The sequence below is a fragment of the Peromyscus maniculatus genome, chromosome X, assembly GCF_049852395.1.
Source record: "Peromyscus maniculatus bairdii isolate BWxNUB_F1_BW_parent chromosome X, HU_Pman_BW_mat_3.1, whole genome shotgun sequence".
Lineage (NCBI taxonomy): Eukaryota > Metazoa > Chordata > Mammalia > Rodentia > Cricetidae > Peromyscus > Peromyscus maniculatus.
The window spans coordinates 141,640,727-141,657,371 of record NC_134875.1 but is presented as its reverse complement, the minus strand read 5'-3'; the positions used below and the strand labels follow the sequence as shown (position 1 = coordinate 141,657,371).

The following is a 16,645-nucleotide window of genomic DNA, read 5'->3' as shown; positions in this document are numbered from 1 at the left end:
TGCCTTGCATAAATAAATAAATAAATAAATAAATAAATAGCAGGTTTATTGTTCTACAATCTAGATTCAACTGTCTAGCCAGACGCAGCACAACTAGCACATAACATAAATTGGAATTCAGTCTTTCAAGCACCAATTTCCAACCTTTCAGCTTCTTCCTTGATTTTCAAGACTCTTACTAACAATTCTTTAATATTGTAGACATTTTTCTAATGTGCAATTCGAACACTAACAAAACATCTCAAGAAATGGCTTCTTGAGGACACTCATACACTAGTGATGAAGATACAAAAAATGGGCACTATAAATTTGTGACAGAAAATAAAGTCTGTGTGCCAGGGAGAAAAAGCAATTTACAAAGTGGGAACCAAGGGTCAAGGACGTCTTCACAAAACCAAGCTCTGGAGGATATGGAGAGGCAGAAGGCAGGTGTGGAGACAAGAGGATTCAGAGTTTGAAGCCATAAGATATTGTCTCCAAAAAAAAAAAAAAAAAAAAGACTTAAAGAGGGTAAGGACTCAGGCCAAGGGCCTTTTCAAAACAGCTGGATTATAATTCTAACAATGCTGAGGGCAATGAATTTTTTATTTTTATTTTTTTTATTTTATTTATTTATTTATTTATTTATTTATTTATTTCGGTTTTCGAGACAGGGTTTCTTATTTATTTATTTATTTTGGTTTTTTGAGACAGGGTTTCTCTGTGTACCTTTGCGCCTTTCCTCGAACTCCCTCTGTAGCCCAGGCTGGCCTCGAACTCACAGATATCCACCAGCCTCTGCCTCCCGAGTGCCGGGATTAAAGGCGTGCACCAACACCGCCCGGCGAGGGCAATGAATTTTACACAACACCAAAACCCTAAGAAACTTAGTGACTCAAAGCATTAGCCCTCTAGGCCAGTGGTTCTTTACTTTCCGTTTTCTTTTTCTTTCTTGGTTTTTCGAGACAGGGTTTCTCTGTGTAACAGCCCTGGCTGTCCTGGAACTCACACTGGCCACTAACTCACAGAGATTCGCCTGCCTCTGCCTCCAGAGTGCTGGGATTAAAGACGTGCACCATCACCGCCCGGTTTAACTTAACTCCTTTTCTACAGAGCATTTATAACGGCCTAAATATTATCATATTTTGTACTTTTATCTTCTTTCTCCTCTAAGTTTCCTGCGGTCACGGACTTGGCTTATTTTCCGCATAAACTTAACTGATAAACCCAGAAACATTCACCAAATTTGGCAAGCGAACAAGTTCAGGCTCATTGCAGCTTCCCGATAGGAAAGGGGCCAATCGAGGCAACAATCTCTTAGGTGTGTAGGGGGCGAGGGTCGGAATCCCACTCTGCTGAGCGCAGAGCTGGGTCTAAAATTCAAAAAAGTGCCATAGCCGAAGAGGAAAAAAGGAAACTGGAGCCTTCCAATGAGAAGCGCCGGGGCGGAAGGAGGCTGGCTCAAGCAGAAAGTATACTACCTGGGACTGGACAGTGACAACATTCCCAAAATTTCCCACAGGTATCAAATTTAAGACCAGGAAGGTGGAACAATAACAGACAGAAAGGAGCCACCGGCCAAACAAAAGGTAGCAAGTTCTAGGAACGCCTCTTTTGGCGGGAGGGGTTGTGGGAAGGGCAACACATAGTTCGGCCCACACCACTCCGGCCACAGAGGGAGCTGCACAAAATTCGGCCAACTGACATTTAAGAAGCGGCTCGAGTTAAGCGCACGGCGGAAAGGGGAGCAAGTTCAAGCGGAATCCCCCCAAGAGGAGCAAGGGCCATTTTAGGGTTCACAACGTCTCAGGTTGCATGGGGTAGGTTGTACTACTCTGCAGACAAACAAGGGGTACCGGACCGGGACGCCCGCAGGGCTGCCACGGATTTATCTCACCAGAGCCATTGGGTCCAATGATGGCGGTGAACCTCTGAAATGGTCCGATAATCTGTCGACCCTTGTACGATTTAAAGTTCTCGATCTCAATCAGTTTCAGGAAACCCATGACAGCAGCGCTACCGTAGGAAAGCCGGCACCTTAGTCCTGGGACCCGAGGTTAGCCCGCGCGGGAAATAACGCGGTGCAAACCGGGTGTACGGTAAACCTCGCGATAATAAGTACAAGCCAATCAGGATTTCCGGCTCCCCGTGCCAGGGGCGCAGTCACTTCCGCCTGAAATAGAGCCTCTGTTGATTGGTCGCCCGGCTCGAGCTTGTGCCGGCACTTTGGGCCCCGCCCCCCTTTGTAGTTGCACCGCAACCGTCGAAGCGGTAACACACAAAGCTGCGGAAGCGCTAGTGCTGAGGAGGGCTCTCGCTTTCTGGGAGAATCAGAAAGCAGGCGGGGGCCTGAGCCCACGCTTGCTGAGACAAGTCAGAAGTCACAGCAAGGTTATGCCCTCCCGGCTCCCCAGGGCGAGTGGGAGGCGGGCACCCTGCTGTCGTTTGTAGTCTAGCTGGTCTAGGGGGCTCCAGCAAAGGGCTCAGTCGAGAATTGGAAGGCACCCTCGGAGGGGTAGGCGGTTTGAACCAGAAGGACGGTCTTAGAGAGGACTTAGGTGAGGTAGATTGGAATGTAAAGGAGGATGAGGGGACTCCTAGACTCCTAGACAACGGAGATACAAGTTGGGGAAAGTTGTATTCTGAGATACCACCCCTATCTTCTGCCTCTCTCTTATTTCTCCAAGCAGAATTCCAAGACTGCTGTTGTAAATCCTAGAGCCAACTTGGACCCAGTCCACTTAGGAGCTTCAAAATTGAGAAAGGTATCTTATGTGAACACCAGGGGGCCACGTCCTTAAGCCAGTGCTCCAGCTTTGTCCTTTTCCCTTTCTCCTTGCTATATCTGTTTCTCCCCAATCCCATTCCCACTGCATCATATGACTATGACACCTTCCCTCTTTATCCCTATCTTTCTCTTCACTCTCCTCTGCTTGTCTACCTCCCTCATTGGCTTTTCTGTTTCCCTTCTCTCTCTTCTTTATGCCTTGCCCTCCTCCATTCATTTCTCAATCTATTTTCTTCAGATAGTGGTTTCCACAGCTATTCCTGTAACTTTTTTTTTCCAAGACAAGGTTTCTCTGTGTAGCTCTGGCTGCCCTGGAACTCACTGTGTAGACCAGGCTGACCTTGAACTCAGATATCCACCTACCTTAGTTTCCTGAGTGCTTAGATAAAAGGCATGTGCCCCCACCACACAGCTCTGTAACTATTTTAAGATTCGTTTTTATTTGTATGTGTATATGTATGTATGTATGCCACGGACACAGGGCATTCGATCCCTTGGAGCTGGAGTTACAGGTGGTTGTGAACCACCTGATGGGTACTGAGAGAACTCTGGTGTTCTGGAAGATCAGGACGTGTTCTTAACCACCAAGCTGTCTCTCCAGTCCTATTCCTGTAACGTTTTAAATGTCTAAAAGCTGGGAAGAGTCCTAAAGAGTCTAGGAAAGTGAGAAAGCTCACTTGATAGAATCTGATATGGAAGTCACAACTGAAGCTGTGTTGGGAAAACAGTCACAGTCAAGAAAGGGGAATAAAATAACCAAAGGCAATCTCATAGTTTTTAGAGAAATTACTATTTAATTTTCAAAGGTGAGATGGAGCTTGGGAGAAAATTTAACTATTTCTAAATATAGACAAAATGCAGTTTCAAATGGATTAAAAACAAATGATAAAGGCAAACCCTTAGAAATTGTAGAATATCTTTATGAATTTAGAATAGAGAGATATTTTGTTTTAGGTGGGTTTTTTGTTGCTATTTGGTTCATTGGTTTTAATATTTTTTATGGGGGAGGCAGGGTCTCTCTACATTGCCCTGGCTGTCCTGAAACTCACTATGGAGAATACTTTTGTATATATACCAATAAATATGGATCATATCCATCCCCACTCCAGCCTCTGTCCTCTAAACTCCCATAATATCTGCCCTCTTTGTAACTCACTGAGTCCAATTAGTACTGCCCATATGTGCATGATATGGATCTGCAAGAAAATTGACTCTTCCTTAGCAGGCATCAACTTCTAATAGCCCTTCAACTAGGGATGGAGCCTCATGAACTCTTCACCCACCCATGCTGGAAGGTTTACTAGCTTGCTCTTGTAGTACAGGTCTCATCCAGGTAACCTCAGCTGCTGTGAATTCATGAGTGCACGGCCCTGTCATGTCTAAAAGACAGCACCTCATGGTATCCCTCCCCTCCTCTGGGTCTTTACATTCTTCCCACTTCTTCTAACACAGTGTTCCCTGCACTTTGGAGTAATGGTGATAGACATCTCATTTGGAACTAAGCACTCAACAGCCGCTTATTCTCAACAGTTTGAGCAGTTATGAGTCTCTGCATAAACTTGCCTACAGCAAAAAGGAGCTTCTCTGACCACAATTGAGAGCAGCACTAATCTATAAATATAAATATATTTGTATTTATACATTTAGAAGGCAATTCACAAAACAGTAGTAGTAGGTTCTTCCCTACTCCCCAGAGTACTCCCCTAGGTACTTCCCATGACCTCCCCAGACATGGACTTCTGCTAGCTTTACAGTACTAGGCACGAATTCCCTCTTATGGACCAGGACTCAAATCTAATCCAAGTGGTTGGTTACCCTCATTAAGTCATGCCAGATTACACCAGTGGGCATATCTTACCTGGAAGGTTGGCATTGTAGCATGCAGGGTTCACTGCTGGGTAAAATGTCTTTTCTACCCTAGTGGAAGGCCTGGTAGCACCTTCTGGAACTATGAAAGCTAGCCAGCATGGAGGACATTTCTTTGTGGGTCCAGATTGATTTCTCCATGCCCAGCAGCTAAACTGGTATCTTTAGCATTAGGCTCTTACCATTTAGTTATGGTAAACAAACCAGGAGGAATAGCAGTACCCTATGTTTTAGGTGCCTCTGGGACCTCCCTAACAAATAACTTGGCACAGAGATTTATGTTAAATAACTCATCTCTTCTGAGAACACCCATGATGGTTGTTTTTGAAACAGGCCTCTGTAGTCCAGGATGGTCTGGAACTTACTATTTAGTCCAGACTGGCCTCCAATTTTTAACAGTCCTCCTACCTCAGCCTCCCAACTGCTGGGATCACCTTGCAACAGATTTTTTTTTAAGTAACTAGAAACACTTAATTCAAAGAAAAAGATGGGTAAATGTGACTAAATATAAGTTTACCAAAATTCCCTCTGTGATGTGAAATGAGGGCTGGAGGAGGGCTCAGTGGTTAGGAAGCACTTGTTTAATCCCAGCACTCGGGAGGCAGAGGCAGGGAGATCTCTTGAGTTCAAGGCCAGCCTGGTCTACAGAGAGTTCCAGGACAGCCAGGACTACACAGAGAACCCTGTCTTTGAAAAAAAGGATAAATGTTTAAGGAGGCAGAGTTACCTTAGTTTGAACATTACATAGCATATTATGTATTGAAACATAATAACCCATAAATATGTATAATTTTGTTTTATATATTCACAAAAAATAAAATTTTTAAATGCAAACAATCCCTTAAATGAACACAAGATGACTGGGCACTTCACAAAGCAATAAGTAAATGGTTGAATACATGTGAAACTTCATTAATAATAAAGAAAATTTCTATTAGAATCAGTAATTATAAACTGATGAGGTGGCATTTGCAGCCAGGCCTGACCTGAGTTTGATCTCTGGATCCCACATGGTGGAAGGAGAGAGAGAGCTCCTGCAAGTTGTGCTCAGCCCTCCACAAATGCACTGTGGTATAATCGTGCACACCCACACACACACACACACACCATTACTGGTGTGTGTGTGTGTGTGTGTGTGTGTGTGTGTGTGTGTGTGTAAGTCAGAGGACAACCTGTAGGAGTGGGTTCTCTTTCACCGTGTGGGGCAAAGGTGCTCTCCTACCACGTGGATCCAAGGGTAGAACTCATAAGGCCTGGTTGCAAGCACTTTTCATCTCATTAGTCCCTTGGTGGTTTTAACAGTGTATTTTACTTAACCCAGTGTATCTCACTTGACAACTCACTAGTTACACAGGGCTGGTGGCTTTAGATAAAGTCTATCTTCCAATAAATATTGGTTGAGAAGCTACATTAGTTTCATATTACTGCTATAACAAATCGTCCCAAACCTAATAAACTAATAAAAAACTTACTTTCATACAGCTCTAGAAAGCAGAAGTCCAAACTGGGTCTCACTGAACTAAAATTAAGATACTAATTGGGCTTCTTTCCTTTTGGAGACACTGAACCTTGCTTTTATGAGGGTGCAGGGGATTTGAACTCAGGTCCTCAGGCTTGCACCAGCACTCTACCCACTGAGTCATCTCCCCAGCCCTGGAAGCATTCTTTAACCCAGCCTTCCCCCCCCCCTTTTCTTTTTAGGTGTGAGGCTAGCCTTTAATGATGAACCATTTATCCAGCCCTCCCTCTTCTTAAAATAGCCCTACTCAAAGCCAATATCCTTGTCTTTTTGCTTAACTTCAGTGGTCTCCACATTGGCTGTCTAGCTTCTTCTATATTGTTTTCTGTTGCCCACTCATCACACAGATAAGCAGCTTTTCTGAAATACATTTCCCCTTTATTTTATTACTTATCCAGTCAGATAATTAGTCCATGTTCCTTCATATTTTGGAAGGCCCAGTTTTGACACATAAGTAGTGGGGGCTGGAGCTTGCAAACAAATCATATTCTCTTGTCTTACTTGCTTGAAATCCTCCACTAGCTTCTCATTACACTGAGATCCAAACTCATGCCAGGGTCTTTTTTGGAGACAGTTTAAAAACAAACTTTGTTACATTTATTTAGTGGGGGGAGGAGAACACTGGCATGCACATGTGGAGGTCAGAGGACAACTTGTAGGAGTCGGTTCTCTTTCTACCATGTGGGTCCAGGCATCAAACTCAGATCCATCGGGCTTGTTGACAAGTATCATTACCCATTCATCCATGTCACCAGCCCTTGAGACAGTTTTCTTGAAACTGGTTCTTACTCTGTACTTGAAGAGGACCTTGAACTTCTGATCCTCCTGTCTCGCCTCCCCAAGTGCTGAGATTATAGGCATGTACTACTCAACCCAGGTTTATGTGGTGCTGTGGATTATACCCAGGGTTTCCTGTATGCTAGACAAGCTTTTTACCAACTGAGCCTCGCTCCCAGCCCCATTACTACAGGCTTTGAAGAGCCAGTCCCTACACCTTTTTCCATTTGTCTCATGCCACTGTCTCCCTTGGTTACAGTGCTCCAGGAACACTGGCCTTTCTTCAAGTACTCCAACTCTTCCTAGTGCTATAACTTCCAATAACCATTTTGTAACTGAAATAGTTGACAAAACAAACAAGAAATTATATATATATATATATATATATCCCATATGTAAGTTTGGAGGCCTGACAAAATAGCAATCAATGAACCAACTCCCCAACTTAAAGTAGGTGTAATTATAATCTTAGTACTTGAAAGACTGGTGAAGTATTGCAACTTCAAGCCAGCCTGGGTGACACAGTGGAATCTTGTTAGAAAACAAACCCCTCAACATACAGATTACTGGTCCCATTGAAATGCCTTGTTTCTTTTCAAACTACTTCCCATACTGCAAAATCTATTATTATTCTCTCTGTAATATTTATATATATATATATACATATATATATATATATATATGAATCCATGAATAACATTTTTCAAGTTTTCCTGTTTATATTTGAGACAGTCTCTTGCTGTGTAGCCCAGACTGGCCTCAAACTCACGATCTTCCTGCCCTGGCCTTTTGAGTGCTAACAAAGGGAGTTAGACCTTATCTTTTTGTTTTATTAATGTAAAATAAGTGAATAAATTTATCTTTTAGACATTTGTTTTAAAGCTACTTACAAAAATTTTATTATTCTTTGAGGATTTTGTATAGTTTCGCTCATACTCACCCCTCCCCCAACCCTTCCCAGATCTATCCCCCTTCCCCTGCCCACCCAACTTTTGTGCTCTTCATTTTTTTTCACCCATCATGTCCAATTTGTGCTGACAATACATTATTGGATGTGTGTCCTTCTACTGTAACATGGTCAATTTAAGAGTAGGGCTTTGCAGATCATGGTTGGCACATACCTTTGTTTGTTTGTTGTTTTTAGAGACAAAGTTTCTTTGTGTAACCGCCCTGGCTGTCCTGGAACCTGATTTGTAAACCAGGTTAGCCTCGAACTCACAGAGATCTGCCTGTGAGTTCATCCCAGCACTTGGGAGGCAGAGGCAGACAGATCTGAGTTCAAGGCCATCCTGGTCTACAGAGTGAGTTCCAGGACAGCCAGAGCCACACAGAGAAACCCTATCTTGAAAAGCAAAAATAAAGAGTGGGCTCTACACTCTCAAAGAAAACTTGGCTCTCCTCTCCCAGCAGCTATCAGTTGCCAACTTCCCTAGGGGTGGGTCTTTGTGCCCACTTCCTTTCTGCATGCTGGGATTTGTTCTGGCTTGAGTTTGCACAGGATTTGTGCATGCTGTCCAAATCTCTGTGAGTTCATATGTACAGCCCCCGCTGCTATGTCCAGAGCATACTGTTTCCCTGTATTCATCCACCACCTCTGACTCTTAGTCTTTCCATCCCTTCTGCAATGTCACTGAGCCTTGGACGGAGGGGATGTGATACAGATTTCCCATTTAGGGCTGAGAATTCTGTAGTCTCTTGTTCTCTGCACCTGGGACTGCTTTACAAAAGCTTTAAGCTAAGGAGTGCAATGGTCAGACTTGCTTTCAGAAAGATCCCCGTGGTAGCCAGGGCAGAGAAGACATTGGAGAAACAGACCATCAAGGTCTCTGGGAATATTGCCTGCCATTAGACTGAAGTGTGACAGTGTGGTGACAGCAGAGTTTGAGGACACAGATATGAAACATCAGAAAGTAAACTCAAGATCATAGCTGGCGAGATGTTATAAAGAAGAACTAGAGGTATGATATAGTGAAGGACAGTGCCAGCATTAATGGGCCATTCCATCTCTCATTGCTCCAGATGTATAAGTTAGACCTCCTACCAGATCCCAAGGAGATAGCAGCCATTGAGGCTAGAAGAAATCGAGAAAAGGAACGACAATGCCGATTCTTCAACGTGCGGAACCGAGTCATGGGGGTGAGTGGGTAATGGAAAGCACTTTACAAAGCTGGGGTTACTTCCCTCTTACGCCTAGAAAGGAATGGAGCAGTGCATTATAACCCCCCTGGATTCCAGAAGGCCCTCGGACTGGAAGGGAAGGAGCTGGGGAACTAACTTCATATACGTGGGCAGGCTTAAGAAGAGTCAGGATTGTGCAGGGACAGACGATGGGGTGACAGCTGGCTCCTCTCTGGTCAGCTCCTGGACTGTAGCTGGTTCTTGAGAAACAACATGGAGCCACAAAAGGGTGTAAAGACTATTGAAGGGATTTCTGCACGGCTAAACATGATACTGTTATATTAGTTATTTTTCCTGTTACTATGACAAAATCCCTGCCAAACAAGGAAGAAAGGGTTTGGGCTCAGTTTGAGTATATAGCCCATTATTGGGGGGAAGGAGCAGGAAGTGGTGGTCACTTTGCACCCACAGTTAGGAAGCAGAATTCAGTTCACTTCCTCCTTTTTATTCAGTCCAGGACCCTAGTCCATGGTATGGTATGGCCCACAGTTAAGACAGGTTTCCCCACTTAAAATAATCCAATCTAGAAACTCCCTCATAGACAGGTCTAAAGGTTTCTCTCCTAAGTGATTCTAAATGCTATCAAGCTGACAGTATCTTGTGTATTTTTACTTGGGAGGCAGCATGTGGTGCTCTGCATGCTACAGTGTGAATGTGGAGGTCCCAAGATAACTTGCGAGAGTCGGCCCTCTCCTTCTACCATGTGGCTCTCTGGTATCAAACTCTCTCAAGCCTGAACCTTACCCACTGAACCATCTTACCAGACCATGTTGACAGTATTAACCTTCACAACCGTGAACGAAGCTGAGGGATAGAGACTGAAAGGGATGTTTTCATCCCTTTATCCAGTAGGTCCTGAAGAGCTATAGGGGAACTTAAAGGGGGTAATTTCTATTTTTTTTTTTTTTTTGGTTTTTTTGAGACAGGGTTTCTCTGTGTAGCTTTGCACCTTCCTGGAACTCGCTTTGTAGACCAGGCTGGCCTCAAACTCAAAGAGATCCGCCTGCCTCTACCTCCCGAGTGCTGGGATTAAAGGCGTGCACCACCACCGCCCGGCAAAGGGGGTAATTTCTAAATAGCATCTGTGTTAGAGCATTCAATGTACCATGCTGAGAGTCTACTCTAATTTAGCTTCTTTCTTTGAGATCCAGGTGGATGTGGATGCCCTGAACTCCCAGGTGGAGGAACGAAAGCTTCGGGAAGCAATGGAGCAAAGCAAAGATATGGCTTATGGTAAACACTCAAGGCTGGGGCAAAACAAAGGTAGAACTAGAGAGAATGGGCTGAAGTTGGGCAATTCTGCCTCTGAAAAGAGCCTGAGGTTCTGGGAGTGATAAGCCAGATGAGGAGCAGAGGCCAGGCTGACTGGGCTCCGTTCTGATGTGTCTTCATGTCCCTGTCAATCACTCCTAGGTACCAAGCATGCGCACTATGATCTGGTAGCACAGATGTTAGAGAAGGAAGAGGCAGAACGGGCATGTCGGTTGTCCAAGAAAGTACAGGATTTTCGGGAGCAAAGGCAGCAATTCAGGAATGGACAAGAATGTGACTTCTGGGATCCCAAACAACTCCAAGAGTTTCCAGTCCCTTATTATGACAGTGGCACGTACTTTGGCCCAGCCAGCATGCAGTACTTCCATGGAGAGGACCCGGAAAGGGCCTCACGACTGAAAATGCAGCAAGAACAGTTCAGATACAACTTGGAGAGACAGCTACAGGAACAACAGGCAGCCAGAGACGAGGAGGTGCGTGCAGGTAAGTAGCCAAGCAGGGAGCCCACCTGGTCTGGGGATAGCACTATGTGGAGGTAGTTACCCATCCAGCTGAGGCAGAAAGGTTAGTCTGTACAAGCCCTAACTTCCCTGACCTCCTTCAGCAACTGACACTCTACCCATCCATCATGATTTCTTGGCATTTACCTGATGGAAGCATTTTACAGTTCTACTTGAGACAGGGTCTCATGGAACACACACTGGCTTTGAACTTGCTATATAGCTAGGGATGACCTTGAAGTTCTGATCTTCCGGCCTCTGTCTCCCAAGTGCTGGAATTATAGGCATACACCACCACACTGGACTAGGCAGGGAGTTCTCTGAGACAGGAGCTAATTCTGTGATATCCTTAGAACCCAACAAATAACCTTGAGACTGAGGCTAGAGAGACGAAATGACTTAAGGCCTCACAGCTCAAGCATGACAGAACTACATTGTTATCCAAGTTGCTGTGCTTTGGCTACCCCGACCCCAAAGGGTAACTCCTTCCATACCGGTGTAACTTTTGACACTCAGATCTGTGCAACAAATATAAAGTATGTCAAACAAATAGCTAATGAGTAAACCAGGAATGGGGCCTAGAAGAGGCAAGTGCAATACCCTGGCCATATTTTTCTGTGTAGCTTTGCTTAGTGACCAGCTGCGCCTAGCCGTGAACACAAGAGCAGCTGAACTAGCCAGGCTGGAGGAGTCCTGTCGAGCAGCCATGAGGACTGCTATGGCTAATGCTAACAAAGCCCAGGTATGTCCTGAACTAGCCAGTGCACTAAGCCCACCCCAAGTCTTGAACCAAGTCCTGGGAAACCTTAACCACAAACCTCACACCCCATTCCAACCAGAGTAAGCATTCTCATTTCCCCAAGGACTACCCCTGTCACTTACGATCCTATTAAAGCATAAGTCACCTCTCTCCCCACCTCCAAATACAGGGTGACTTACAAACAGGTATTGGCTTTTCATCCCTGACCTCTCAGACTAAGTGCAGAGAAATTCCCTGGCCATTCTATCCCCCTCCATCATACCCTTAGGGTCATTAAAAATTCATGCTATGTCTCTCCCTTCTCTCTGAGATTAGTAGGGCTCTATTTTTTCCTACCCCTTCAAGTAAGTTTCTTAAGGCTGGGCCCCCAAATGCTTACATTACCACCAGGCCGCTAAGAAGGCCCTGCAGCAGCGCCGTGAACAGCAGCAGCAACAGGAGGCCAAACTCAAGGAGATCAAGAAACAAGTCACCAGTGATCTTCTGACCGAGAACCCTCAGGCTGCCCAGCGCCCCCAGGCTCCTCACCGGGTCCTGCCCTACTGCTGGAAGGGCATGACTGCAGAGCAGCGAGCCGTCATCAGGAAAACCCAGGAAACCCAACGACAGGAGAAAAAGGAACAGCGCCGAGTGGAAAAGTCCCTGGAAGCTGAGTGGGGCCGCCAGACCGTCCGCCTGGCTGAAGCAGCCCTGGAGCTGGAAGAACAGGAGAGGCAGTTGTGTGCGGAATTTCGACGGGGGCTGGGCTCCTTCAACAAGGAGTTGGCTAGGGAACAAGCAGCCCAGTGAGTTCTCCAGTACAGCAGCGGGGAGGAAGGCGGGGGCGGGGGGGGGGGGGGGGGGGGGAGGAATGCCAAGGACCAGGGAGAGGGAGAGAACATCACCTGTGGCCTTTGAATTTTCACAGGCAAAATTACCTGAATTCAGTCATCTACACCAATCAGCCGACTGCCCAGTATTACCTCCAGTTCAACACCAGCAGCCGCTGAAGCCTGGATGACCACCTCCCTTCTCACCTATCAACCTCACAGGTGGCCAGGAGTCGTCCAGAAAATGCTACATACCCCTATCTCCAATCTCTCCTCAGTAGGAGGGAACTAAGCCCCAAACTCCACTTTCTACCCTAGGGAATAAAATTATTCACTATAGTGACCCCTGTGTTGTTAAGGTGCACAAGTGTGAGATACCGCCTTTCCCACTCCACACTGGGGTTGTTCTTATGGATCCAGCCTCGGATCCTTCACTGTCTTCCCCATGTCAGTTCCCCTCATGCATAAGACTGCTCACGCCCTGGTAGTTTGAGAATTTATTAGGCACAGAGGGTGACTGGAGCAGAGTTACAAAATGGCTGTTAGCTTTCCTTCAAGCTGGAGAGAAGTTGGTGTTTTTCTTGCCTTCACCCTTTAAGGCTGCATTCGAATGGCCCCATCCAGCCGGATGACCTCTCCATTCAAGAATGGGTTCTCAATTATGGCCTGGACCGCATGAGCGTATTCAGCAGGGTCACCGAGTCGGCTGGGGAAGGGCACCTGGCTGGCCAAGAAGTTGCGCACTTTCTCTGGAAGGGTGGTAAGCAGTGGGGTGGCAAACAAACCTAGACGAAAGCACCAAAAGCAAAGGTTCATTTCTGTTCTCATAGTCGCTTGGTTCTTCCTCACTGCAGTGCTAAGCTGCTGATATTTAGGTAGTGGACACCTCCTCTCATCTGTCTACAGATCCCACCCAACTCTAGGGATGGCAAGAAAGAGAAAGAAATGCCTACCTGGAGCAATTGTCATCACACGGATGCCTATGGGAGCCAGGTCACGAGCAATGGGCAGTGTCATGCCCACTATGCCCCCTTTGGATGCAGAGTATGCAGCCTGTCCAACCTGGAAAAAAGAGTGGAGATCATAGTCAGGAGAGCCCCCCCCCACACACAGTCATTCAAATAAGAACTTTGCCTCCATCCACATACCTGGCCCTCAAAGGCAGCCACACTGGCAGTGTTAATGATAACTCCACGTTGGCCTCCCTGGTCTGGTTCATTCTGACCCATCTCCCCAGCAACCAAGCGGATCACATTGAAAGTGCCTATGAGATTCACCTGGAGGGCGGGTAGAACCATGATGTGGGATCTAAGGCAGAGGCTGCTTTGTGTTTGCTTAAAAGCTGAGTACCCACAGCCAGACACTTCTTATTCCTACCCCTGGAGATCTACCAAGGCCTTACATTGAGAACCCGCTGGAAGTCTTCCAAGGTATGCACCTGGTTCTTCTTTTGGTTGTATGTCTTAATGGCCACTGCAATACCTGCACAGTTGACAGCCACATCTATGCGGCCAAACTTTTCTTTTGCTAGAGTCAAAGCTGCTTGTACATCCTTCTCAGAGGTCACCTTGAAAGGGAGACATGAAGGAAAGGTATTCATTTCCTGGCATACACACACCACTAAACCTAGAGAGGAGGGCGAGCCCAGTCCTTGAATGGGGGCAGAATTGTGTGAGCAAAAGGGAGGCCAAGAGAGAGTTGTGCTAAAACAAGTGAAGCGAGTGAAAGGAAAATGGTGGAGACTACAGAAAAGTACTGCAAAGTATTTTTCAAATCTATACTCTTTGGATTCCTATGCCCCTGGTAATTCTCAGCTGCTATGGATCAGGGCACTATACAACCTTGTTTTGCTTTTTTCTTTTGCAGTATTGACAATTAAACTGAGGGGGTCTCGTACATGCTAGGCAAGAACTCTACCACTGAGCTATATTCCGATACAACCCTGTTGTGAGAATTGCTCACAGGAACATGAACTAGCTTTTTTTTTTTAAAAAAAAAAATCCCTTCCTGTGCAGTTCAGGTTTTTCAACTCTGTAAATATATAATCACTGGGCAGATAGGCATTTCCAACTGTTCATATCTCCTCCAGGAAATTCTGGTGTGTCCAGTCCTCGTCGCCGTTCTGCTGAGCCCTGGCTTTCAAGTTCTTATTGCAGGTGCCCTCATGAGCTCAAGGACTCAGGTCAAAAGCTGACGGGCGATGGATTTATTTATTTGTATGTATGTGCGGGCATGTTTGTGCCAGGGCACTCATGTGGAGGTCACAGTCAGTTCTTTCCTCATACCACGTAGGTCCTGGGGATCAAACTCAGGTCGTTACAGATGGCAGCAAGTGCTTTTACCTGACCGACACCCATCCCCCCCACCCCACCCCCCGACACCACTTTTATGGGAGAAGCCCCGCCCCCCGAGTTTCCTCCTGCACACTCTGGCGGAGTCGTGACTCACGTTGGCTGGGGCAAACATGCAGCTCTCTCCTAACTTCTTGGCTTGGGCCTCACCCCCCGAGTTAGGTAAGTCCAGAAGCACCGCTGTGGCCCCCTGTCCCACCAGTCTTTCGGCCGTAGCCAGGCCAAGGCCCGAGGCTCCTCCAGTTATTAGTGCCACCAGGCCCTGTGAAGAGGTACAAGGTAAACTGCTGCGGTCCAACACCCCCCACCCCCTTTCACTTGCCAGTTCCCGAATTCTGCGAAGAAACAGGGATAGTCAAAGACCCAACGGTGCTTCCTCTCCTCACCGCTGAGACCGCGGGGAGGGGAGGCCGGGGTTGGGGGGGGGTTAGGGGGTGGGGGGGGCGTGTCTCATCCCAGGCGTGTTTCCCTGCGACCCCTCACACACATGTGCAGTTGAACGTTGAACCCGATCGCCAGAAAACGAGGCCCGGAGAAGCAGGACCCTTTTCCCCAGGCACCCATGTCTCCTCTCTAGTTCCTGCCCGTGCAGTCCTAGCCTGCGCAAAAACAAACGTTAGAGGCACAGAGCAGTCTACCTTCACGCTCCGACACGCCGCAGCCATCTTGCACAGGTCTCGCCACCAGAGGAGGGGTTTCAGTCCCTTTGGCACAGGCGCTCGCTGATTGGTTGACACAGAGCCGCCTACTGGGGCGGGGAGCAGCGGCACACGCGGTGTCGTGGGGGAGGGGAGGGGGAGGGAGGGGAGGGGGGAGGACAGGGCGTGGCCTGCTGCGTCCGGACCTTGGAAAGGGAAAAGCCGTGGACTCGGTCTGAGGAGCGTTTCGCTGGTAGAAAGAGCCTAAGTGGTCCCTGCATGGTATCACCACCCCTTCACCCCGCTCGCTAGCTGACCGTTTGGCATGCAGCCAGCTGCAGCAGAGGAAGACCGGGCAAAGATAGAAACCCAGCCCCTTTCTCAGTAAAGCTTTCAAGTGTAATTGAAACCGATTCCTAGCTGCCAGGTTCTACCGGGTACACAGAGAAATAATACAAGGTCCGTACTTCCCAGGAGGACACAGTTCATTTGGAGAAAGATAAAATTACAGGACAGACAACGAAAGGGGCTGATTTTTTTTTTTTTTTCGGTGACGGAACCAAACCCCAAGGCTCTGTACCTGTTACGCAAGTACTCTACCACGGAGCTACAAACAGCCCAACTACAGATTCCAGAATATTGAGCTGAGGACAGGGAAAGGAAGATTCTGAGATACAGAGAAGCAGCCGCAGAGAGAAATACGTTGAGGCAAGGAGAGAGAGGCCAGACAACAATACACTTCGTGCTTGTGGGTGGAGAGGGTCATTGGGAGCTAAGGATAGGAGGCAGGCATTACGAAACAGGTATTTCTGAGAAGCAAACTCACAGAGACAAGAGCGTCTCTCATTGCCTCAGCCTTTGCTCTATGTTCCTGTGTTCGATGCCCAGATCGCCCAATGTAGATTGGGCAACATCCAGAGACTGTTGTTAAAAAAAAGTTAGGTCTCTAGTCACTCTAGATGAGCTTTCAGCCAATATCTCAATTAGAATCTTTAGGATGGACATCTAATCTGTCTTCCATCCATGTTTTTTCTCAACCCAAAGTCTTCAGGCCCACAAATTTCAGCCTACACTTTCTGCCTGCAACTGTACTGTGCTTTAATATGTTAAGTATTCTCCTATGGACTTCCCTCAAGGACGACTGGCTGTTGACAGCCAGTATACCTATATTGATTTTCACTACTTTATCAAACGGTTTAGCACCCACT

General features: G+C 46.7%; 3 protein-coding genes across 5 annotated transcripts in view; 1 reads left to right on the top strand and 2 right to left on the bottom strand.

Moving 5' to 3' along the window:
• The window catches only part of Smc1a (structural maintenance of chromosomes 1A), a 46,656-nt gene extending 44,507 nt beyond the window's left edge, over nt 1-2,149 (bottom strand). Inside the window, exon 1 of one of the 2 annotated variants that reach the window (XM_006993992.4) lies at nt 1,877-2,149. In XM_006993992.4, the coding sequence (XP_006994054.1) occupies nt 1,877-1,985 (109 nt within the window). In that variant the 5' untranslated portion in view covers nt 1,986-2,149. The remainder of the gene's footprint in view (nt 1-1,876) is intronic. The other variant, XM_015987479.3, reaches the window with a different exon arrangement.
• Ribc1 (RIB43A domain with coiled-coils 1) lies at nt 1,775-12,791 on the top strand. 2 transcript variants are annotated; one of them, XM_076561902.1, is made up of 8 exons: nt 1,775-1,799; nt 2,670-2,744; nt 8,949-9,065; nt 10,259-10,340; nt 10,521-10,862; nt 11,503-11,621; nt 12,030-12,424; nt 12,547-12,791. In XM_076561902.1, the coding sequence occupies exons 3-8, from the start codon at nt 8,949-8,951 to the stop codon at nt 12,626-12,628; spliced, it is 1,137 nt and encodes a 378-aa protein (XP_076418017.1). In that variant the 5' UTR covers nt 1,775-1,799; nt 2,670-2,744; the 3' UTR covers nt 12,629-12,791. The 2 variants fall into 2 exon arrangements, with proteins under 2 accessions (XP_076418017.1, XP_006994053.1); XM_006993991.4 differs by lacking the exon at nt 1,775-1,799 and adding an exon at nt 2,237-2,370.
• A 139-nt stretch (nt 12,792-12,930) lies between these two features.
• Hsd17b10 (hydroxysteroid 17-beta dehydrogenase 10) lies at nt 12,931-15,566 on the bottom strand. Its single transcript, XM_006993990.4, has 6 exons — nt 15,438-15,566; nt 14,897-15,061; nt 13,851-14,015; nt 13,597-13,725; nt 13,402-13,510; nt 12,931-13,233 (listed from the first exon to the last, which is right to left on the bottom strand). The coding sequence occupies exons 1-6, from the start codon at nt 15,462-15,464 to the stop codon at nt 13,043-13,045; spliced, it is 786 nt and encodes a 261-aa protein (XP_006994052.1). The 5' UTR covers nt 15,465-15,566; the 3' UTR covers nt 12,931-13,042.
• Nucleotides 15,567-16,645: the final 1,079 nt, after the last annotated feature.